This window comes from Grus americana, chromosome 2, assembly GCF_028858705.1.
Source record: "Grus americana isolate bGruAme1 chromosome 2, bGruAme1.mat, whole genome shotgun sequence".
In the NCBI taxonomy this organism is placed as follows: Eukaryota; Metazoa; Chordata; class Aves; order Gruiformes; family Gruidae; genus Grus; species Grus americana.
Window position 1 is genome coordinate 73704024 of NC_072853.1, and position 24430 is coordinate 73728453.

General features: G+C 42.1%; 1 protein-coding gene across 14 annotated transcripts in view; it reads right to left on the bottom strand.

Moving 5' to 3' along the window:
- Positions 1 to 23694, bottom strand: part of FHOD3 (formin homology 2 domain containing 3) — a 418162-nt gene extending 394468 nt beyond the window's left edge. For 11 of the 14 annotated variants that reach the window (XR_008575819.1, XR_008575820.1, XR_008575818.1 and 8 more), the window contains exon 1: positions 23120 to 23680. Coding sequence is in view for 11 of the 14 variants with exons in the window: in XM_054816188.1 (XP_054672163.1) it covers positions 23120 to 23284 (165 nt within the window). In the remaining 3 variants the exon portion in view is untranslated. Of the gene's footprint in view, positions 1 to 23119 lie in introns of all 14 variants that reach the window. The other 3 variants (XM_054816185.1, XM_054816189.1, XM_054816183.1) reach the window with 1 other exon arrangement.
- Positions 23695 to 24430: the final 736 nt, after the last annotated feature.

Consider the following 24430-nt stretch of genomic DNA (forward strand, 5'->3'; position numbering starts at 1 on the left):
AACTCCTGATCTATTTTCCTTGGCAGCAGACAGGCTCTAAATGGTATCAGCGAGGACTAGGTGATGCCATAAGAGAACAAAAAGACTGAGATAGTTTGGGAAAAAGCAAGAGAGGATCGTGGTACTCAAGAACAAAAACAGAGACTCAATTATTCTCTTAGCCTTTTTCAGAACAAAGGAATAAATAAATGAAAGAAATACAGAACTGTTTAAAAGTGAGCCTTAAATACCATACATAATGGGCCAATAAAGCTCATAATTAGAGTTCAAAGCTTAGAGATCAAATGCAATTAAATACTTCTAGGAATAGGAAGACTGATTTCTTGTAATTAAGAGCATATAAAACATGTATGTTTCAAGACATCAGCCACCCAATATCTATTATTTAAATTGGGCCATTAGGGTGGTACTCAAGTATCCCTCTACACCAGCTGGTGTTAGCTACTGTAGATCACTGCCATAGTCATCACTTTCTTCTATGCCAAAGGAACCACAATGTACCTGTACTTTGCTATAAGCATAAAAGCTAGTATGCGCCAATCCACTCGGGCCCCTTGTTTTCAGTGCTTGCTCCCAACATTTTTTAAAAACATTTGAGTGACCAAAATAAAACACAAATAGTGGTTTTGATAGGTAACGTGGGTCAAACCCACTAAGACTGAACATGGTTTTCTACAGTACTCAAACTTACAGATATCTAGCTTGTCAATTCCCAGTGGATTTGCCTGCAGAAAAGATGCTGGGAATGTTCAGAGACACCTACAAGACCAAATGTACATGTCACCTTTATGTACCTAAATGCCATTATCAGCCAAGTTGGCACCTGCCAACTTTAGAGCAAATAGCCTCGTGGATGTACTTTAGTCCCCTGTCCAGCAGTTGCAACAACTTTCTTGTGGTTACCTTTAACATAGATCACTTTGACAATCTACCTCATGACAAATGGTTGGGTTTCCTTGCAATGCAACGGGGCACCAATCTGTCAAAACAGTCCAGGAGCAGCTGGTTGGCAGCGTCTGATGCAGACTCATCACCAAAGCCAATGTATTATGGAAGACCTAACCTTTAGATATCTGAGAATTAGTGAGGAAGGGGAAGACACTGTGGACATCTTTTGAAGACTAAGCTGTCAATATCATTTTAGAGATGCCTAAGTCTATTGGGGGGATCTTGCCCTTAGGAGTATGCTCTTAGGAGCTGGCCTAGACTACACACAGCTTTCTATTCCCAAATTAATTGGTGTAACATTTTGTACCATAGATAAGCCTTGATAACCATTTGGTTGAGTTCAAGTGCTCCTCACAGCTGCCTGTAGCAAAGTAATTTGGAATACCCTATCACACATACGTATGCCCTGAAGCTGTATGGACTAGCTGGTTAGACATTTCCTGGAAGGTGCAGGAACACTATACTTGCACCTCGCAAAACTAGGGACTTCCTAACTCTGTGACAAAGGACTTCTTTGGGGGTGGGGGAAGCCACAATAAACATACTGATTTATGTTTTTGAGTTGAATGAGCACATGGATGTGGTTTATGCAGGCAACGCAGCTGCAGGTAGAGGAGACACCTTTAATGCTAAAAGTTGAAAAGAGTTTGAAGGTTTTCACATGGAGAAACATGCAAAATACTTGCAGCTCGGAACAAAGCTAGGAGTAAATTTAAAACAGTGGGAAGAATCACACTTCCCACTGCAGAATCAATCCTAAGGTGGTTAACCCACAGTCACACAGCAAGCTTTTGGCACATTCAGAAAGAGCAAATGTTCTCCCAAGCCTTAGATCAAGGCATTCATCACAAATGCATCCTTCCTCTCCAAACATGGCCTTTTGGTACTTGCTGCATTCTCAATGGTCTAGAAACAAAAGTATATGCTTTCTTCTGACACGAGAATAAATTATATACTACCTTATGCTAGAAAAAGCATAGTATTAACTAATAACAGTGAATAAAATAGGTTTCCTTCCACAAAGTCCCTTTAATCTCATTAAAAACTATCTGGCTCAAATAAAATGTAAAACTCTCCTCTGATAAAAGCAGCATGCATTTTGAGCAATGGGTAGGAAGGGGAGAGACAGGTATGTCTCTCACTTTCCATATTCCCTCTATAATCATGACACTCTGTCTTCGCTAACTTAAAAAACCCAGTAGCACAGTCCTAAACCACAGAAACAATTAAACAACACATTCAACAAAGAAAACAAGTCATTACTCTCTCCAGTATTGATTTTACTATGAATTACAGCAAAAACTATTTTCAGTATGAGCTTAACCACTATTACACCACAATAACATAACTGAGCTTTACCTCGGAGCTGGAGCTATTCATCCTTCCAGTTTCATTCACTACAGGCAAATGTCTTATATAGCTCACACACTCCAGCAAGAGGTAGCTACAATCAAAAACTCTGAAACATGAAGCACAAAGCTCTGTTTTATTCATGGTAATTTTGTTTGCCAATTAATTTGAAAGCAATTCTTACAATGGGAAGAGTAGCTTGGCTTGGTTAAGCTATTATCTTGTACTACACAGTAAAAGGACAGAGGCAAAACCCTTATATATAAAAAAATAAAAAATTGCAGTTTGCAAAGCATCAGGGTCTTTGGTGCCATTCTAACCTCACAACGTATACACCGGTGTAACTTTATCAGCTCCACAGGGATGATGTCATCTTCTCCAACAGTGTGTCAGTGAAATAAGAAACAGGTCCTTTCAACATGCAAGAAGGCCTAAACCTTTTGTTTGGTTTTCAGTGCTGAAACCCTCCCATGTTGATAAAGTAGCCCCGCTCTATTTAAAAGAGGAAAAAAAAAAAAAGACTGAGTGTTGGGGATGCATTCGAAAGGCAGTCCCTGAAAGAGGAAAGAGTTTTGAAATTCTCTGCAGGCACTTTGCTGTTGTAGTTGGTTGGTGCACGGCCATGGCAACCCTGCGTGCCCCGGGACATCCCTGTGGCCATGGAGACCCACGCTTCTCCTGCCTCCAGTCACTCTAAATGACATTTCACTTCCCAGAGCAAAAAAAATTAAATAAAAAAAAAGCCAAGAGGCTACATTCAAGCCTATCCTGGAAGTGGGCCAAAGGAAAAAACCCAAACAAAACACAAGCCAGCAATAAAGATCCACAGATTGGAAAACTGCTGACAACCTAAGTAGTAGGAAGTTTCTGATGATCCAAAAGCCATTGTGAAGCCCAATTAAAAGGAAAACAACAGCTATGGTTGTTCAGCTTGGCCACACAAGGAATAGCTGACTCAATCATCCTAAAACAGGAGAGGCATGCACCTTTTTGTCATGCATGAAAAAGGTTCAAAGTAAGAAATTAAAAATACACTTTTCCTCTCCACAAAAAAAAAAAAGAGAAAAAAATTATCAGAAAACATTTTTCTAAGCATTACTTCAGTGCAAAGAGCAACTATGCATATGAGAAGACATTCCTACTCTTTCTTCCTTTTTTGAAAAGGATACTTTAATTTCTACAGCAGCAGTATTTCAGGTTGGGTTTTTTGTGGCCTTTTTTTCTGAAGCATTTCATTGCTCTTTGTTGGTAGAGCAAACGTCCTGCTAGCTTTTATGTTTAAATACATGCTTGAAACAGTTTTCAGGTTATTTAGTTTTAGACAGAGAAATAAGTCCCAGATGTTTCACAGAGAAGTTTTCCACCAGGAAATTCATGGCCCTTCCAGATGTCTCAGATATCTAATAGTCCAAAACTTATTCTTCCTACACAACAGCTATGAATATTTTCTTTCCAATAAATTGCTTACCGGATTATTATAAATGTATCCATAGGTTATGGGTGCAGATGGATTTAGGATCATTTAAAAGAGTGAGCAGCAATTAAGTCTTCCTAGTCCTTGCATCTTAGAAGTATTTTGCATATTCTCTATCCTTGCTTGGCATACTAAGGCAAGCAAAGTTTGACAGAATTAATACAATTAAAACACACCCAATCTGTATTTACAATTATATGAAGTAGGTCAAAATGAGTGTTTGTTTCCATTTCTATAAGCCTCTTAAATTAATAGTGTGAATGGACAGTCTTGCTGTACCTTTAATGATGTGAAGACCTATAAAATATTTTTTAAGTAGTAAGATGCAGAACCCCCGACAGTCATGATTTTTCCGTAGCCGGTATGTCGTGCGTCTCTCTGCTTTTCCTCATCAATAGGTAACTTTCCAATGTCTTGCAGGCAACAACTGTTGTCTCTTTCTCTCCCGGCACAGGGACTAACTACCTTTGCTAACATAGTCACTGTACCGCAGTTATCAGCGATCTTCCCTCTCTAATTGTTTACTGTGTTAACACGATCCAGTTAAGCTATCAGCAAGCGTTCCCGACATTCAGGCCTTAGAGCTCCTACTTCTATTTCAGACCTGAGCAAAGGCTCACATACCCATCTAAGAAAAGAACACTACTTCTTTTTGTAGCTTTGTCTTTTTTTTCTCCCCTCCGAGAGCAGCACAGGAATGCTAAGCAAGCAACACTGGAAGGAAAAATTATTATCACGTGCTTTTTCTTAAATAGGAAATATGCCAGCTGCCATCTTGGGCAGCACTATACAAGACTGGGTTTGCAGGTTTATTTAACATACCCTTGCCTGATTGTTCTGGCAGCAACACCTCCTACTCCTCACAGAGATACAGGCACAATTCCCAAAGAAGATATTGGGACTCCACGTGGCCACCTGTAGGAACAGGCAGATTTGGCGCACACAGACTGCTCAGATTGACAAAAGAAATGTACTAGGAAATACCAAGCAGGAAAAGATGAAAGTCCTGATTTGTAGGGAGCAAACAAAAAAGTAAGTGTTCTCCCTCACTGGAACGAGAGTCGAATCTCATCATAATCATGGTTACACACTGACTTCTTATTCTCACCATAAGCCCAGCTCTGCCACAAACCTGCACACACAATTGTCTTCAATACCTCCTGCATCTCAGAGCAAAGTAGAAAGCTCTGGCAATCTAGGATTTGCTTAGAGTATATAATTTTGTTTAGCTCTGAAGGCAGTTTGTTCTTGTCTCAATTTTTCCCTGAACATATTCAGATAAGATAATCTTTAACAGAATAATATCTTCTTTTTTAAAAAATAGACTAATTGTAAGAAGTCTTATCTTAAGCTGCACTAGCAAAAAATTTAAATATCTTGATTTTATGTTTATTGGGGCACAAAACACTTTTAGTACAAGAATGAAATCTATGATATTTCTCTTTTACTCTCTTCCAGTTAGACACAACATTTATGATATGAAATTGCACTATGTTTTTGATAAGAAATTGCACTGATGAGTAACTGGATGAGTAACTGCAAGCCCTATGCACCAACAGAAAAGTTAATACACACAATTCATTTGTCCTGACTGCCCTTCCGGAACCACATGAAAATATTGATTGCTAGTGAATGAATGTAGTCCTTCTTTAGAAACAACTTATTAAATAATCAGGCTAGGGGGTTTTAAACAGCCTACAGTATAGATCTGCAGTCAATTTCTACTATCCTTTCCAATTGTTATATAAAGTGGTAACCACAACCAAAGTGCAGCACTGCATACAAAAGCCAGCAATGCTGCGAGTACATGACAGACAGAAATCCTGAAAGTGAAGCTTTGCTATTTAAGCTTATGCAGGATCTCTCAACCCCAGCACTGGGCTCTCCCCATTAGCTTTGGCAATGGTGGATTTCCTGTCTGGGGTAGACCAGGGTAGCAAAAGTCATCCTACAGACAGTGTCTGCAATCTTGGCAACTGCAGGCACTGGATGCCAAGTTTCAGACCCTTGTCCAGTCTCTGCCTGCCTCCCTCCTCCTGCCCCTTTGCTACACTCAACCTAGAAAGATTGCCTGTGACCACAGGCCTCCAAAATGCCTGTGCGGAGGTTAGTGGGTCCTAGCACAGACAGTGCCTGTCCCAAAAGCAACCTGCACATCTCCAGTCTCGCCACAGGCTGCCTGGGCAGAGGCCAGGGCAGCAACCACCTCAATCTCTGCTAGGTGACGATCAAACTGTGAGGCATGGTGCCAGGCCATAAAGGCACAGCTGGCCACCCTCCTCCAGAGAGCTGTCAACAAAGGCAGGGAGATAGCACACACAACAAGGGTGTAAGGCCACATCAAGCTACACCTACATTTTTGTTTGAGTGGGTTTTAATTCATTTGAATTTTAACAGATTCACTTAATTAGCTTGAGTTTTGGTTTAACACCTGATGTGGTCCCCAGTGACCTTCTGTCAGTTCTTACAGGAGAGGCAGTCAGAGGCCAGCTGTGCCATCACCAGTGAGACATGGGGCTCCTCTGGAGAACATCAGTGGATTAAAGATTTCAGCTGTTGGGCATATGCAGTAACTTTTTCATCCCAACAGTACTGAGATGGTCTAAATTTTAAAGATGTTTCTGCACTTTAATGGCCCTGGGAGGTGTGGGGGGAGCAGGGTTCCCTGCTAAGCAAAGGCAACTGTCCAAGCAAGGGTGACAGGAACAGCTCTCAGTCACTCAGTTTGGTGAGACACCAAAACAGAAAGCCAAATCCATAAAACAACCATAAAGCTTACATAACTTTAGGGCACAGAGGTTCACATTGCAGAAAGGTGTATAAGAGCACCTCAGCTTATAAATGAAAACATAACACATCAGGGACTGACCCAGGTGTCCCTGCTTCCCTCCCACTACTGCCTTGGTTGGAATTCAGCATCAGCTGACAAGTCACACTTGAGAACAGTGGTACATTTAGCACAAAATATTCAAGAGATTCTTTTCCCTAGTCATAGACCTTATTCTGGGTACACCTTTTTGGTACACAGATGTGGAGGTTGCTTTTGGGACAGGCACTGTCTGTGCTAGGACACAAGTCATTCAGTAATTTCCATTCCTGAAGAGTCAGCTCTGTATGCTAAATGACGGTGTCACAATAACAAGCTGACCCTCCTTTGGCTGGAGAGGACATAGCAGTTGCCAAAACCTCAACAGGATGCTAAGAGAAAGGAATCTATATTCATTACTGCCTACGGTTAAACTTGTGCTGAGAGTACTTTTGGTTTATAAACAGCGCTGCTGAGTTACCCTTACACATGTCAAGCTTCACATAGCTCTATAATCTTTGGTAACATTTTGTTTGCTTGCAAACCTAAAACAGTATTAAAAATTGCAACAAATTCCATGCAAAGCCTATAGCAGTTGTTGGCTGAGTGTTATACGAGCCTAAATGATGGCTTGTGACAAAACAGCCATTTCAGTACCAAGTAGGGTGTAATTTTTTTCCAGGAAGGAGGAAAAGCAGAAGAACTATCCAGTTCAACAGACAAGTACAAACCAGAAACTGATTAGTCTTATATTACAAAGACTGAATAATTTGACAGCACGATCAAAGCACATTAATGAAACATAATGAAACTTACTGCTTAAGCTGTTGCTTCACTATAAAGCCCTCTTGCAAAAATAACATTTGAGAGTTGAGCTGAGCAGCATGTTAAGGCCATGCTCAGGGCCCACTAGTCCACTGCATCCACTTCAGATGACTCCAGCTTCCAAGAAAAATGCCTCCTCTGGCACATATCTACAAAACGTCAGCGGCGATAGCTAAGCAACTAGAAAAAGGGCTTCTAAGTACCAGTCATCCATCACTGTGCTATGGAGACACACAGGAAAATACCAAAATTACTTAATGTAAGGTTTGGTCTGGAGTCAAAGTATTAGCCAGGACTGTGTCATCAAGAGCACGGACAAAATATCCTCACCTCTGACAACTGTCCCATTACAATCTGGTAAGTAAGACCAAAATTAACTAAAATATATTTGCATTGAGAGCACCTTACACATGAAGAGAGTCTCTCACTACATATGCCAACATGGTGTACTCCATTAACAAGTATTTTTGCAAGCAAATCTCTTCCCATCAGTCATTCTCTATGGTTTCGCCTAAAAACTGAGAGTGGCTCAAAAAATCTTGTTCCCAAATCAAATATTAAGATTAATGTGATATTTTTATTTAGGTTCCCATTTATATGCTCCTTTCTCTACTTTCTTCCAATTTAAATTGCTATAGCAAAAATTTGTAGTTTTTTAAAATGAGTTTCTACTAATTAATACAATTCCAAATATCACTAGCATTCCAACAGGCAACACGACAGTTAAAAGGCTCCTAGGCCCATTAAAAAAAAAGCACATCCCAAAGGCAAGTCTCATTAACACCCTCCCTGCATGAACTATATAATTCAGCATGCCAAAATTAGGGTGATTGCAGCCTGTGACATATTGTCAAATATCACCCCTGTCTTGTACATTGGATTTCTATTTTTAATACAAATGTGGAATGGTCTACTCTCATTTAACAGTGACAGCCCTCTCCTGAGAGGTGAGAAATGGAGATATAAGTCCCTTCAGGCAAAGGAGGAGACTCAACATTGGCAAGAGCTCCGTTTCCAAATCAACTGCTTAAGCAGGTATTGACATCGCTATCATGACAAATTCTGTAAACCCTTTCATCCCAAAAACTTTTCCAACAAATGTTCACCTAACTAGTTTCAAATTTGTGAGGTTTACACTTGAGAAAAAAAATAGTCCATCTAGATACAGTTTTACTGCACTAACTGTGCATTTTTACTACATTGAACTAGTATATTAAAACCATAACTTAAACAGGTTTCATCTAAGATACATTAAGATGACACTGTTTTCCTCACAGCAAATTTAGACACTTTGACACTGATGAGACAGACTCAAGTATTTTTTTCCTCCAGACCAATAAAATAGCTGGATTCATTCATGAAATGAGTTGTGAAAGTTTTCTCAGGGACTGGCTCAGGTATAACATTTATTTCAGGGAAGTTGTAAAGACTTAATATTTTTTGTTCCAAGCAATAGACATATTTTAACCTTATTTTCACTTAGAGAAGCTTGAAGAATTTAAAGACAGCAAAATAATTCCCTTGCCCCCAAATCATAAAATAACAGAGTAAGTACAAATCTATTTTCTCCCGGACAAGAACAAAACAAGGTGCCAATAAAAGCTTGTTCATCAGCTTAGTACTTTGTTTTGCTTTGTATGGTTTTAGGAGACTATGCTAAGGGCACAATGGAACACCCAAAGAAGAACTGCATAAACAAAATGTTAAGTCTAAAATCTGCCAGCAGCAACACTGGTATTTAAACTTCACGCCAATTTTGCCATTAGGAGACGTTCCGCTGAAGAGCTTCTCCTGGAATCCCAGTGTCACTGTCCTCTGCCCACCCACCTGCTCCGGCCAACAGCCCACGCTCCAAAACCTCTTGTGTTTCTGGGAAGAAGGAATGGCTATTGTCCAAGAGTTAATACAGGAAAGAGAATATTTATTTTGCATTCCCACTTCTGCCACAAATGTACATGTGTGTCCAAGGGCAAGGTAGCCTTTGTCTGTATTAAAGAGTTTTGTTTGTTTTTTCCTTTTGTAGTAGCGTAGTAGCTCTACCAGTTCTATCCATCTGCGTATAAGGGCTTCAAAGCTTTAACTCTCCTCAACTCCAGACAGAAGCTCTTCACTCAGTGACCTCAAAAAATTACAAGTCAGATTTATGCTACCCAGTGCAAGCATCTCTGCAACTACCAGTCCATGTTTCCCAAATGTAACTAAGGAATATGGGCATGAGTGCGCAGGGCTTTCAATATTAGGTTGTAATACACAACTTAAGGGTAATTTCATTACTAGCTTATCTTTTCGTTAGCACTGCAGGTTATGGCAGCACTCTTTTCATAGACAGCCCTCCAGAAATTGTTTCTGAGAATCAAGAAATCACAATACTACTATTTCCAGGTTTTAAATAAGCACTTTTCCTGAAAAACTACAGCCTCTCCCCAAGCTAGTTTTCTTCTACTGTTACTTATGGTGGAAAAAAGGAGCTGGCCCTGGTTACTTGAGGCAGTTGTCCCATGCACAAAATACCCATCACTATGGTTTCATCCATCAGGAGTAAGGAAGTAGTTATCATCAATGCCCAAAACCTGTCTCCTTAAGGAGGCTGACTTACAGCCACCCACAAACCACCATCAGTTCTAAACAGCTTCCACCTCCTGCTACAATGCAGGCTGCAATATTGAAAAACAGCAAGGGGAAGGGTAGGAAGAATAAGAGATGGCACAAGCACTACTGCACTACACGGGCCTTTGTAATTGCCCAAACACCATGATGTGTTTTATATAAACATTCTGTGGCTGGGGATTTGCACTCACCTCCCTTCTCCACAACAAAAACAAACTGAACACAGTAATTAGCTTCAATAGCATCTGATTAAGTAAATAGGTTTTTCCGTTTCCATTAGTAGCTCAAAGACAGACACTAATATGAGCACCACTCAGGTCACTGCCCAGTGGTGACAGTTTTACAGCCAAGCCAAAATAGGTTCCGCTGCAACAGCAAACAGGAGAGTCAAATTCCCTGGTAGGGCAGGCACAAGGTTACACAAGTACGCTGTCACAGACTATAGTAAGAACGCTCATGCCAAATCACTCAAATACTTCCCCAAGCAGCTAATTACAATTTCTCACAACAAATCCTATCAGTATTTAACAGAGATACCTGAAAATAAACAGGGGTTTCCGTTTGCTAGAACAGATTCTCCTGCAAAATGTCTTGACATTACACCTATTCACAAAGTAACAACTGTGAAAGTACAGTCTACAAGAGATACTAAATTTGGCTAACACCCTGCTTGTGCCTGTATTACTGTTTCAGGGCCTGGAAAACCTTAGGGACCTTCCCTTTTTTTTGTTTCTTCTCATGTATAATCACCCCAACTCTATCATCCTTTGGCTCTCTTTGGAATCTGCCTTTAGAAATAACTCAAACCATAGAAATTATTAGTAGCCACATGGAAATACAGCATGAGATCAGTTACTTTTTATTTTAAATTGTCAAACAGCCAGCCTGTTAAAAAGTAACACACAGGCATGACTTCAACATTAACCTCCCATGACTCACCTACAGAAGGCACTTCAGTCTTGACTTGACTTATTTAGAAGAAATGAACAAATAACTAACATCAGAAAACAGAAGTAGGTATAACATTGCTTTGATTGCATCAACATATACATACCATTGTCCAAGAAAGCAATCTTTTTATAGTCGTTGTTTGTAGTTTATTTTCCCTTCCCTGATTTTAACACCTAAACACAGAGACTGAGTACTTGGCAGCCTGCATCCCATGCCAGTTCCTTCAGAAGAATTCACTGAGGAGAAAGGGTTTTTTCATTTGAATATTTCTTCAGACTATATTTTATGAGTTGGTGCTTAATTATCTCAGAGATTTAGATTATTGTTTTTATTTCAAGACATCTAATTTGGTAGATGAAGAACATGAGAGTATAATTTTAATCAATCTCCCTTGAAACTTCTTAAAATAACACTAGCTGATGACTACTCATGAGATAGCAAGCTATTCTCCCCTCGTCAGCTACATATATCTTTCTGAAATATTTGCTGGAGTATCAGTGACAAACCATAACAACATAGAGGAAGTAAATATAGCTCAGCTTACACTGCACTGAAAAATATTTCTAGTCTTTTTGTCACTCCAATCACACCTAGCAGTAATGATTTCCAAATGCTATGGGCTGTTACCAGTGGCTTTCCCACAGAAGCAACATCAATCTAAAGAATGGTTTTAAGGCAAAAACACTTTCAGCAGCCTACAAGAACTATCAAAGAATTTAATGAAGCAGGTCACTTATTTGAGGTGTAACCATACTAACCAACTTCATCGAGTTAAGAAAAATACCTTGTTCAAGATAAAATCCTAGAAGTCACTGGACAGCATTTTGCCTATTACCTTTGCCAACTTTTAATTATGTCATGTAACCAGCAAGCTGCCAAAGCTGAGCACAACTGATAGCATACAGCATGTCTGAGTAAAGCCTAATTTTAGCCTGCAATTCAATCAGCACTCTTACAACGGCTAGGATTAAAGCCCAAGACAGCCATGTTACTGTATATAGACCAATGCAATTACATGTTGAAACATGTTGAGAGAACGTGTTGGTTAACTGGAGTCAACGTTGGGAGGAGCAGCAGTAGACAGACAGTTGCTCTGTGCTAGCGGATTCACATCTCGCCTATCTTGATTAATAGCCCACAAAGGAAAATATTAAAACAAATGACAGTTTTACTCCAATGTCTTTCAATACGATTTAGTGCTCATGGAAGACAGACAATGTTTTGGCAAACTTGAAAAATCAATATCCCTTTACCTTCATTGGCAGCTCTTCAGATGACTTAGCTTTGTCAATGCCAACTTTAATCCTGCCCCTAAAAATACTGCCTATGAGGAGACAACTCTGTCCTCACCTTGCACACTCCTAAACTTCCATGCTGAGGTAGCAGTTACAGGGCTTGTTTTGAAACAGCATTTGCAAGGATGTTTTTAAATACCTGGGTTTTGTAACACTAAAAAAAAATATTTAAAAATTTCTTTTCTTCAAGCCAAGAAGTTAACTCTTAATTAAAAACGTTAAGCTCTCACTGTCTTTTTAATCTTCAGGAGTCACATTTTCAGGCTTTTCCCCTGCAACTATATAGACTTTTTTTTTAAATGAAAAAAACTAATCTCGCTGTGCAACAGACAGCTTCAGACTTAGGAACTAATGTTTTGAAACTATCAAAACAAAACGATACCACAAAGTGATACTACTTATCCTCTAGGATATAGCTAAATGATCTATCAAACAGTAATGACTTTCATACACTAAAACTGGAGCTGAATACTAATCAATGATGTGAGGAAGAGTAAGGCTGCGTTTCATTACTAGTTTCCCAGGACCATTAATCTTTTTTGATACAGCTTCTGAAAACTAGCCTAAACTGTGTTCTCTTCATCTTCGTACAGATGAACATTAGGAGATGTTTCCTTCAGACCCATTGACGAGGGAGAAAGATTACAAGAAATACATATACATTCTGAAGACTTTCGAGCTCAAACACACACTTAAATTAAGGCACATCTAATTAGCAAAGAAAGATTATCTGCACCTTGAGATAGTTCTCTCCAGCAAGTGAAAGAAAAACACCAGAAAAACTGGAATCTGATAGTAAGTTTAGAAACTCAAAGATATGGTCATACCCTAGGCTTAGCATGAATTCACATTCATAACTGCAGTGGCTTTTTTCATCCACATTTCAAAACCAAGCAAAAAAAGCATTGAGAAGACAGAAAATGTAAAAGCTTAATTAAGTAGCCTCTGAACTGAGAAACACAGCCTGAGCCTCAGAAACTATACTCCTTTACCTTCTAAAGGATCAGGATTTTCTTCCACCACTTTCCCCCCAACATTCAGCTTCATCAGAAAAATGGCTCATTTTCCTTCTTAAGCCAAAATCCAGTCTAGAAGAAGCTTCTTAACTACAGTAACATACACAGAAGGCAGAATAACACCCAGTAAAACCACCATACAGTAGCTGAAACAATACTGCAGACCAGTTAACTTTTTAATTAGGCTAAAAGAAACAATAGTTGAACACAGCACCTAAACAAGAACACAAGGCAAGTATAACAAAACTAAATGCATTATTTTCTATAGTTTATGCTCACTTCTGATCAAAAATGTTGAAAGGGGACATAAACAAGCAAGCATAATGAGAAGTATTACAATATAAAATTAAGACTGCATAACACAGGAAGGGAATGCTTGGGGCACAGGCAAACAAAACACTGCATACTAAATCCAGAAAGGTTGTACTTCTTTCTGCCTTGTACAGCCACAAGAAAAAAAGTCTCATGTATTATAATCAAACCAGACAAAAAATTCACAGTAAAATGGGAGTCCTTCAACTGTGACCAGCAATGATCATTGCAATACATTAATCATTTCGAATAATAACACAAGTTAAATAAATTACATCTGTCTGAAATAAAATACCATGTTTTACTTATACCTTGCTTTTCCACTTGCAAATAAAGTCTGCCTACCTTACTTGTGGTCACTGGAAAGTTACAGGCCTTCTGCATTTGTAAGAGAAGCTTGACTCAAATGGTAGCTTGATACAGAGTACTTGAAAGAAAGAATGATGAAGACAAGGAAGAAACATGTAGAGATTGAAAAGCACAAATACTGTAATTTGCCCTAGCAGTTCCTTTTCTTCTCAGGCATACGGTTTTTCAAAAAAATGCCCATTTTCAAATCACATTACAGTTTCCTATATGCCTAAAGGAGATAGACAAAACATGCTTCATGAGGGAAACTTTTGAAATTCAGAAGACACTAGCCTTACGACCAACACACTTTCATAACCAGACACAGGCAAGGCTGCAGCTCACCTCCTTTCCTTGGCATTCACCACTATCAGGCTGTTCAGTCCTTGCACCCTTTTGAAAGTGACCAAGTTCAAAAAAAAACCCCAAAAACCCCAAAAAACCAACACATCAAAACACAAAGAAAATCCCACAAATTCACTTAACTTTTGATAGGCAACAGTCAGCCACAGAGGTCATCACTGCCTGTGAGGCAGGGCAGCACAGATGAGCCCCGCAGTTTCCAAGGGTCACAGAAAATGGCACCATTTTCTTTCTCCCCCTTATTACTTATTCCCTCTTCTTTTCCAGCTGCTCACCACCTTTAATTGCTTAGGTTCTGCAGGAGTGCTACATCTCTCAGGTGCAAAGAATAAAGCTCAACAGGTATTCTTAATTCTCTGCCTGGCAAACCTCAGAGACAGACTGGAGACTCCCACTAGAGACACAAGATTCTCCCATAATGAAGGGCAAAGGACTCTGGATTTTTGCAAGCTAACATCCTCAAAATGCTAGAGATGAGGGGGAAAAGAAAAAAAGCACATCTTTGTACTCCAGGGACATGCTGCTGGGGTATGGTAATAAACAGAAGGTACATATGTAGCTCTTTTGATTTCTCCACTTCTCATAAAATGCCAAGTGTTTCTGAGTACTGGAAGTCTATTTATGTCTACCCCACAGCTAGAACAGGGTCATCACTGGTGCTTTGGAGAAAATTCAGAACTTCTGTTTCACCCTGACAAAAGCCAGGCGCAAGTCTCCTTTGGCATTTCATTAGCACAGATGAGATTCCTCTTGGTGTCCTGATTGCATGCCCTGCTATTATGCTTTTTCCTTGCAAACTTTGCTGTAAAATAGCCTTGTAGTGATGAAGTGAAAAAACAGACAGGGCATGCTTTTTCAGCTAGCTTTACCTTGCATATGACCCTTGGATGAGCAAACTAGCTGGCACAGTTATGAGATCTACAGCTGCCTCCTTTGCCAGCCCCCAAATCATGCCAGGTGGTTCACAACAGACATGCTGAGCAGCCCCACCAGAGAGGGGCCAAGAACTTCATCTTCTCCTTGCTAATAAAAAGCTATCAGAAAAAGCTAGACAGAAAAACCCAGGCAGCTCACCAGCAGATGAAGCAGCTGCTTTACTTCTGAAGCTATTAGATGTGGCAATAGTATATTTACAATTCTAAAGAAAATACTTATTTTCTCAATTTCACTTACAAAGGTTGAAGGGCTCATTAGTAAATCTGAGGCAACTAGCTTCAAAAAACAGCGCTGAAAGGTCTCTTATTTTTATTTTTGAATCAATGTTACTTACAATTATCTTTTTAACTGGCACAGTCCGTAATTTCTAAAAGCAGAAGATAGCGCGGAAACCAAGATGAAGGTGTAACTTTCTTTCCTAAATAGGGAAATACAAACTATCTCTAAGTGCATTTTATTCCAATATAATCATGCATGCCACGTACAAGAGGAAAATTGTATTGTTTTATCTGTATCAATAGAGATAAAGCAACACAATTTGTTTACCTACACAAAGCACAAGATACAATTTACTATTTTTGTGGCTGACAACTATAAAGCTTCAAACCATACACACCCCTCCGCGTGTAATCACATGTACCTGACTTCACTTTCTATTACAACTTATTTATGCAGCTTTTTCTCATCTTCCTGATATCAAAAGTTTAACCTTTAGTAAATGCAAAGCAAGACTGTCCAAGTCTCATTTTTCCAAGTATATATTCTTTGCCTCAAAAGCCACTCCAGAACTACAACTCAAAGGAGATGAAGCTGCTTTTCAAGTCACCTCACTCTTTGCTATTCACCCTACTGAGCACTACCATGTAAAATGATGACCAATATCGCCAAAAGATTAATAATAACTTGTTGCCCTTGTTTAGCAATAGTGACTAGGCATCCAGGATCAAAATTAGCAATTTTCTAGGACTTGTAATTCAAATAAATATCCTACTCACAAAATAGATAGAGGTTCAGTTTAGAAGTATGACTACTGAAGTCAAGTAGTCATATTGAAAGTACTGAAAGTAAAGGAAAAGGTCTAAGCCTTTTTTTTTTTTTTCCTTGTTAAAGCATTCTTAAAATGCTGGGAATGACAGAATTACTTCTTTTTAAGTGTTTGGAATTGGAAACTGCAATGCATTTTTTTTAATATATATGTGTTAAGCTGATGACATGTGGAAAGTGAACTTTCAAGTCTCACTCACCTTTACTTCAATAGTTTCATATGCCAGATGGTTGCAGATGTTTCTAGGTAGCTGGGCCTACTAGAGAGCTTACTGCTACTTTTGTCCCAACTTGTTCCTCTGCTAAAAATATGTAACAACATTCCTTGCTGTCTTATTAATAACTGTAATACAATATAAAGTTAATATTAATATAATACAATCCAGGTGGTGTGGAAAGTGATGACAGAGGTGTGCTAACTGGCAGTCTTTCCTCTGAGCCAGTAACAAAGTAATATCTTAGCACATGGGTATGGCCTACTGAAGCACTGTTTACCAAAGAAGGTGTATAGCCCCAGCCTAGACCACTTGGGGTCACCGAAAAATACATGACACCCTGTGAAAGAGTAGAGGTACCAACCTGTCCTGGCTGAATTCCGGTCAGAGAAGCAGACTGTAAAACCAAGTAGCGTTGTCATAGGTGATAATGTGATGGATGGGGCGATTTACAGCCCAACCGCCTTGCATACAGTTGCACAAGGGTTGTAATACTCATCTGCACAACCCAGGGAGTGAGATCAGACAGAAAGAAAAGGGACTCTCATTTAGACCCTAATTACTAGTGAGGTAGGATGGCTGTGCAAGCACTGGAAAGAGCAAACACCTCCTGACAGTTTTTAGAACTTTTGCTCTTATTTCGGACAACATGGGAAGAGGAGGAGATTGCAACATGCCAGGTCCCACGTCTTTCTCTGACCATTCCTCCACCAACATAGATATGGACTGAAGTAGTCTTAGTCTCTTGCTAACTGAAGCCATTAACAATCTTCATACAACAATTTTGGAAGAATTTGGAAGAAAGGAGGTTTTCAAAACAACTGGTTTTGGAAGAAAACATCAAAATTTGTAACTGCAAGTACAAGACTTGGGGTATGATAACAGCAAGGTCTAACTTCTTTCAATTCATCTCCTTCGTTTGGCTACAAACCTCCAGTAAACGCATGATAACGCAAGTTCACAGAGGCTGCATCTGACCAATCTGTGACTTCAAAATTTAGTGGTACCCAGAGAACTACCAGCACACTCACTCCCATCATTCTTGACACTGAGCTAGACAAAGACTCTTGAGCTATGAGCATCTGAACTGAGAGACTTGCAAGAGAGAAGTGTCAAATTCAAGAATGAGATCTCTGGGATAGGGCTGGTCCCCTGCTTTTACAATACAGCTTTTAAGCCTAGATCAAACAACTGAACTGAACTATAACTTGCCCAAACTGTAACTTGTCAGGAGAACCTTGCAAGAACTTCAAAGGCTTCTTACGTTAAACTGCCAGAGATAAAGCCCAGCATTTGACAGTTACTTTGTATCTGCTGTATGGGTATCTCTGCTCCTTTGAAGGCCCACACCACACAAGACAGTAAGCTGCTGGAGACTGGGGAGCTTTTCACAGTTGTGCTTTTGGGCGGGTGTTTATACTCCCCTCAGAAGACTCTGTTTCTCACAGGACTCTGATGCAGCTTGTGCTTTCAAATCAGAAGACAGAGCTGGATCCTACTCTTCTGCCCTCATAAATTCAATCACACACAAGCACTACAGGGTCAATTTCTTCAAACGTGGGATTCTGTCAGCTCCAGAAACACTTGGCTAGACCCAGAACAGTTTGGAAACCTGTTGGAAATAACTGTTGTGTTAAATCCCCTCTTCTCTCACAGGATGAGAAAGGGCTAATGTCCACCTGCCTCAGGGAGAATATGAAAGACCTAGGCGTCTTGACAGCCCTCAACTAAAATATTCCCCAGTTCTCAGGAGCGACATTTGCAAAAGATGTCAGCCAGTTTCCCCTTCCTGCGGGTTCATCTTCCCCAGGACAATGACATTATTCCAGTTGCCATCTTCTATTCTTCGGCTCCCATGAAGATCATAACAACCAACCCAAAACCACTCTCTTCAGAGAACGGCTGCTCTATGTACCACTGCCTCCAGCAGGATCAGGATCCAAACCATCCTCTCTTCGTCTGCTTCTGCCTCGCCTCTGTGCACCAAGGCATTTCTTAACAACACTGTGCTTCAAGGAAACCCAGGGAAAAGGAGCCATTTGGTAGGTTTTCCGAGAGCAGAAAACCTGAGGTTGATGCCAGGATATAGCCTGGCACTGAGTTCCATGCCAGGACACAACCCAGTGGAACAGCCCCTGCTATCAGTTTACATCACACCATGCCCCAGAGTCAGCCTTGGCTTTAATCTAGGGCTAAATCACAGCAGCTGAAGACGGAAATCTGGATGGTTTCTTTATGAATGAAACTCCCGAATCCCTCTAGTGCTCATTGGATTTATTTGCTTATACCACTGTTTTTTTGAATGATGCTGTTCCTAATTACAAATTCTTGGAAGAGATTTAAACACAGAAGTTGCCTCCAGTTTTCTCAGAGGGAACAGGAGGTCAGAACAGCTATCCTTATAGCACTATATTTCCCCTTTCCACCATGACCACCAGTACACCATACGCATTGTGAGATTTCTTCGGTTTTCTATTATTACACAAAGTATTTCAATTACATTTCCTTGATAAATTAGCGTGATTTCCTACATTATTGTAGAACTGTATTTCTTACAGAGCTGCCCCAACACTGAACAGTAATGTGGGATGTGAAAACAGAATATGGCAACATACTCAGCATGCTGTAATTATATGAATAAGTTATAATGAAGAAGATCTCTAAAAAAAGCACACCACTTGACATCGGCCATGTATATATATCCACTCTCCTGAATGACCCTGTGTCAGCAAGTCGTAAGTATCAAGTAACTCAAAGCAATTCAAAACCAACAAACCCAAAGCACCAAATTAGATTCAAAGCGCATTATTGGCACTGGGCCTGAGCCACAAATTTAGATCCAGTTCTGAATTTTCCCAAGGTTCACAGAAATGGGCAAAAGGGACATCTGAATTCAGAGTCCAGACTAGATCCCATTCTTGTTCATACAACAAACAGTAAGAGAGACCTAAAATCCCTAGAAACAAAGCAGTAAAAGCCAAATCCAAAATGGCACCTTAGGCAGTCAAATCAATATAAGCAATCCACAAAAGCTCTGCAACGTGGCTTAGTTACTCAGCAAGAGTTTGTAGATGTGTCTAAAAATACCATAACAGAATGTGTGGTACTTCATTGCATCGGCAAGTAAGATGGTTTGTCACCAAGGCACTGGAAACCACGGGGAATACCCAAGGCAAGCGTTCCCAATGGCAGTGCCCTGCCCCATGGGGTTTAGTTCAGCACATGTGCTGCACACACAAGGCAGAACTGAGCGCAACCCAGCGTACTGCAAGCTGCTTTATCCAGAGATACAGCTGAAGGGAAAGATGTGTGCCCAAAGAGAAGTGGGGAGGGGGAAAGGGTGAGGGAGGAGGTTACAATTAGGCACCTAATTCCAAGCGAAAGAAGGATTGCAGGCACCTATCTTCTCAGTTTTCCCTATCACCTGGTTTAGGTGTTCCACCTCATCCAGACATTTGAAGCATTCAGGGCAGTAAAGCCCACCCTAGCCAGCATTCATGGAACTCAGACACCTAACTTCCCTGCGCTCCTCCACAAGGATCTAAATATGTTGCCACTCAGAAGACACTTTATAAATCTAGACTTGCATCCGAACTCAAGTATACTTATAAGTTTAAACAGAAGAAGTAGTGAAACCTACATATGAAATCAACAGTTGTACTTCCAAAGAACTGGACTAAAGAAATGCTGCCCTTTGGAGTCAAACTATAACATTTGTTGGTTACAAAAAAAAGCTACTAATGGCATACTATGTCAGGTCAGAATGTCCAAGCATTTTTCATCTGAGTTTTAAATGGTTTTCTTAATAATTGTTTATAATATTTTATTTACAATGACTTGCAATATACAAGTTATTTTATTAACTACAAAAATACTGTCGTCACTACAAATTGCAATCCAGCAATGGCGAAATCTGACACCCACTGAAGTGAGCTGGATTCCTGCTACTGACTTCACTCTCTCAAGTACATCCCACAGCAGGACCTTGTCCACGAGGAGATGTACAAACCAGCTGGTGATTTGAAGGCAGCAAGCTGGCACCTCTGTTCAGAGAATATGTGAATATTCATCCAAGTCAAAAGATGATAACTTAAGAAATTATGAAAGAAAATTAGCATTGATCATTTGATCTCGCTGGCAAAAAGGTCAACGGTTTAGAAGATTTCAGGAATGATTTAGACATCAACACTACTATGAATTCAAGCTATAAACTCCTAAGTGTGTTTCAAGATATTTTGCTCTAGTCACCATCAAGATACTAAATGGACCATCAATCCATTAGATCACTAATTTTCAAAATAATTACTCAATCAAGCCTCTAATGTGTCGACATGAACTGACACCTGAATTTCAACCCATGCTCTGCTTTGACAGCTGCATTCCTCTTAGATCACAGAGTTTGATGTCTGGGAGAAACGGAGCAAAATCCTTCTCAGTCAACTAATGTGGTCATCTTCTAGAGACCAGGTGAATACAGTCTTGAGGAAAAGCTGCAGAAAAAATACCCCCACCTCCAAAAAAAGAAAATGGAAAGCCAGTCTTTAAAAAGCAACACCAACCAGTGGGTTCTACAAAATCGCACACACAAGATGTAATACCAAACACAGAAAGGTTGCACTAACTGCAAGTGAACACAAAGCTAAGCTTCCAGTATAACTAGTAAACAAGTCTAATCAACCCTTTATTTTTCTTCTTTGTAGAAGCTAAGGGAAGGCTAAGAGACATAATTAAGGCACTCTAGAAACAGGCCCTGGTTCTGCAAACACAAAGGTAACTGTAACCATGTAAGCAGATTTCAATGAGCCTGCCCAGATCATTATAACAGCAGAAACAAAATGTTTGCAAGAGTCAGAACCTCAGATTAACAAGTCACTGGGCCAGGTCTTTGCCTTTAGCAGAGTAGCTAGCTTTCAATAGCTGGGTTAACAGCACCTCTGGATGAAAGATGGCCTACGTCTCTAAAGTCTCTAAGTCCAGTTTCCAAATATTAATTAAACTTGAGAAACACGCTGCATGCTGAAACACAGGGCAGGAGTTAAATGTATAGAAGTGGCCATGGATTTTGGGTGGCCCCTAAGATGCTAAACTGGGAGGGGAGGGGGCAGCTTTGGTTAGTATGTTACAAAAAAAAAAGCCAGAACAGTATTCAAAGCAAAGTAAAAGCAAAACACAATACAGTGGAATACCCTTGAAAATGAGGTTGAATTAACTGTAAATCCAGATTTTAAACTATCTTTTTATTTACTTCACTGGGTGTTGGAATCCATCCTGCCCTTCTTTTAATTAGCTCTGACTCCAAAAAAAAAAGCCTCCCTTGAAAACAATGGGACCAGTCTCTGAATTGGGGACGACTGAGCACATGAAAACAAAATTGACCCAGCGCACCAAGAGCTTCCAAAGGTTTTGTGCATTAGGCAGAGCTCTGTTCGCTGGATGCTGTATCCTTGGCAACTATTATGCGAGAAACCGTTCTACAAACTCAAAACTTCTGTCTGCTCCAAGAGCTTTTCTCTGAAATACTTTTATGGGGTTTTGGATATCCTTAAGTCTAAGGGCACACACAGCCCTTTGTCATCTTCCCGCAAGCTCCCAAGAGCAAGTGATAATACAACAAGTGACGTTAAGAGAGTATTTTCCTCCCACTTCATCAGAAGGCGAATAAAAGTTTTACAACTTCTACTTTGTTTTCTTCTAGGAGGAAAAAAGAAGTGGGCATTTTTCCTTTTTTCTTCGGTGCACTCTGCAGAACTAATGTGCAGATACAAGATAATAATGAAAGGACATTATTATTTTGTCAATCAATGGCATTGCTTTGAAAACTGAAAATTCAAGGATCATGCCCGGATGCCTGACTTCAAGGGCAGAACTACACACGCTAGCATAGGTATTACAAGAAGTATGCAAGAAGAGATAGGTAAGATTTGACAAGGGCCATGGCAGTAACATGCTGCAGCTCTTCGCAAGAGGAACTAATAGTACCAATTGTTTCAAGGGCAGCAGACACACTGCTATTTTTACCAAAGCCCTTGCTGTAACTGCCTAGCTCATTAAACCTTACCACAGCAAAGCTCGGATCCTGCCTGCATGACCATGCTCCTCGCAGCTCGGCTGTCCTTAAACAACACGTTATTCCTCAATATTCCCACATATTCAGACATTGCTAGCAAGGGATAGGCATGTAGTATTTGATACCCAACTAGGGCTTTGGTTTGGTGGTGTGTTTTTTTTCTCCTGAGGAAAACGTACAGCAGCTACAGCTAATGCAGAGGCGGTAGCTGCCCTTGAAGGCGTTTGGGAACACACAAGAGCAGCGGGGGAGCTCCTCCGGCGTCCCCCCGGGCCTCTCCCTAGGACTTAAGAAACTATTTATACTGCCGGGGTGAGGGATAGCGCCGGCGGGGCAGGGCAGCCGGCGGGGCACGGGAGCTGCGGCCCCCGTGCTGCGGAGCAGCCCCTCCGCCGGGCGCCCTCCCCGCGCAGCCCCGCCAGGCGCGGAGCCCGGGCTGCCGCCCCGCAGGGGCCGGGGGCCGCCCGCCGCCTTTCGACCAGCCCTCCCCGCTGCCGGGCTCCCGTGGGGAGGCCGCTGCCTTTCGCCTGGTGTCCCCCACACCCCCACCCTCCCCCGGTACCTTCTGCGGGGCGCGGAGGAGGCGGTGCACCCCGGCCAGCTGGGTGGCGAGCGGGATGTCCTCCCGGAAGGTGTACAGAGGCGGCCGGGTGGGCTCGGGGAAGTTGGTGCTGTTGAAGGGGTCGGTGTCATCCAGCAGCTGCACCCGGCACACCAGCGTGGCCATGGCGCATCCATCCACCGTCGCGGCCGGGCGCGGCGGGGACGCGGGAGGGGGAGACCCCCAAGTCACCGACACCGAGGTGCCGCGTGCGTGCCCGCCGCCGGCTGGGAGCGGCACTCCCCTCCCGGCCGCAGCCCCCCCGGCGCAGGCTGGCCGGCCGGCAGTCTCCCGGCTCCCCGAGCGAGCGCCAGCCGTCTCACAGCCGCCGCGCCTCGGGGAGGCGGCCCATGGCCCCTTCCCCGCCGGGATCCACGAGTGCGGGCGCGCTTCAGGCCGAGAAAGGAGGCGGCGCCGGAGCCGTGGGGCGCGGGCAGAGAAGCAGCAGCGGCGGCAGTAGAAGCAGCGGCGAGAGCTCCCCCATACCCGGCCGCTGCGCGCCGAGCGGGCAGCGGGACTGCCGCGGCCAGCGCAGACAGCCCAGCAGCGCCGGGCAAAGGGCGGCCAGCGCCCCCCCGCGGCCGCCGGCGGCACCGCCCGCAAAGGCGTCCAGGCGGCCCCCTCCTCCCCCGGCCTGAGGAGACCTCCCTCCCCGCGGCGAGCGGGAAGGAGAGTCCACCCGGGATCCCCCGCCTCCGCCGGGCCGGGCGGAGGGGGCAGAGAAAGCGATCGGGGCCGCTAGCTTCTCCCGCTGCGGCAGGGGAGGGGGAGGACTGCAGAGGGAGGGTCCCTCCGTCTTCCTTCTCAGGGCCGAGACACCTTCGCCTCAGGGCGGAATAACGGTTGCTGCCCGGGAGGGTGAAGAAGGGCGCGGGAGTCGCCCCCGCCGCGAGGGAAGCGGCCGCGGAGGGATGGCGCGGGCAGGGTCAGCCCCTCACAGTGCGGCGGGGCCGCAGGGGCCCCCCCCCCCCCCGTTTAGAAGTACGCTTGTACTAAGCTCGGTCTTGCCGTCACAAACATCCCAAGTGTCCTAAATGTTTAGTGTAATATTTATCCAGTTTGAAAAGGAAGCTTTAAATAATACCTTCTTAAAAAAAAAAAAATTTAGAAACTGACCTGAAACATGGGTATTTACCAAGATTGTTGGGTGGGTTTCTCTGTATTTACCATTGGGGTTCTATGTACCTGGGGTTCGTTTGGCTTCCCAGAGCGTACGGCCTGGGCGGTCTCCCCACCCAGGAGAGGAGACAGGCCAAGAGCTGCCTGGCTTTG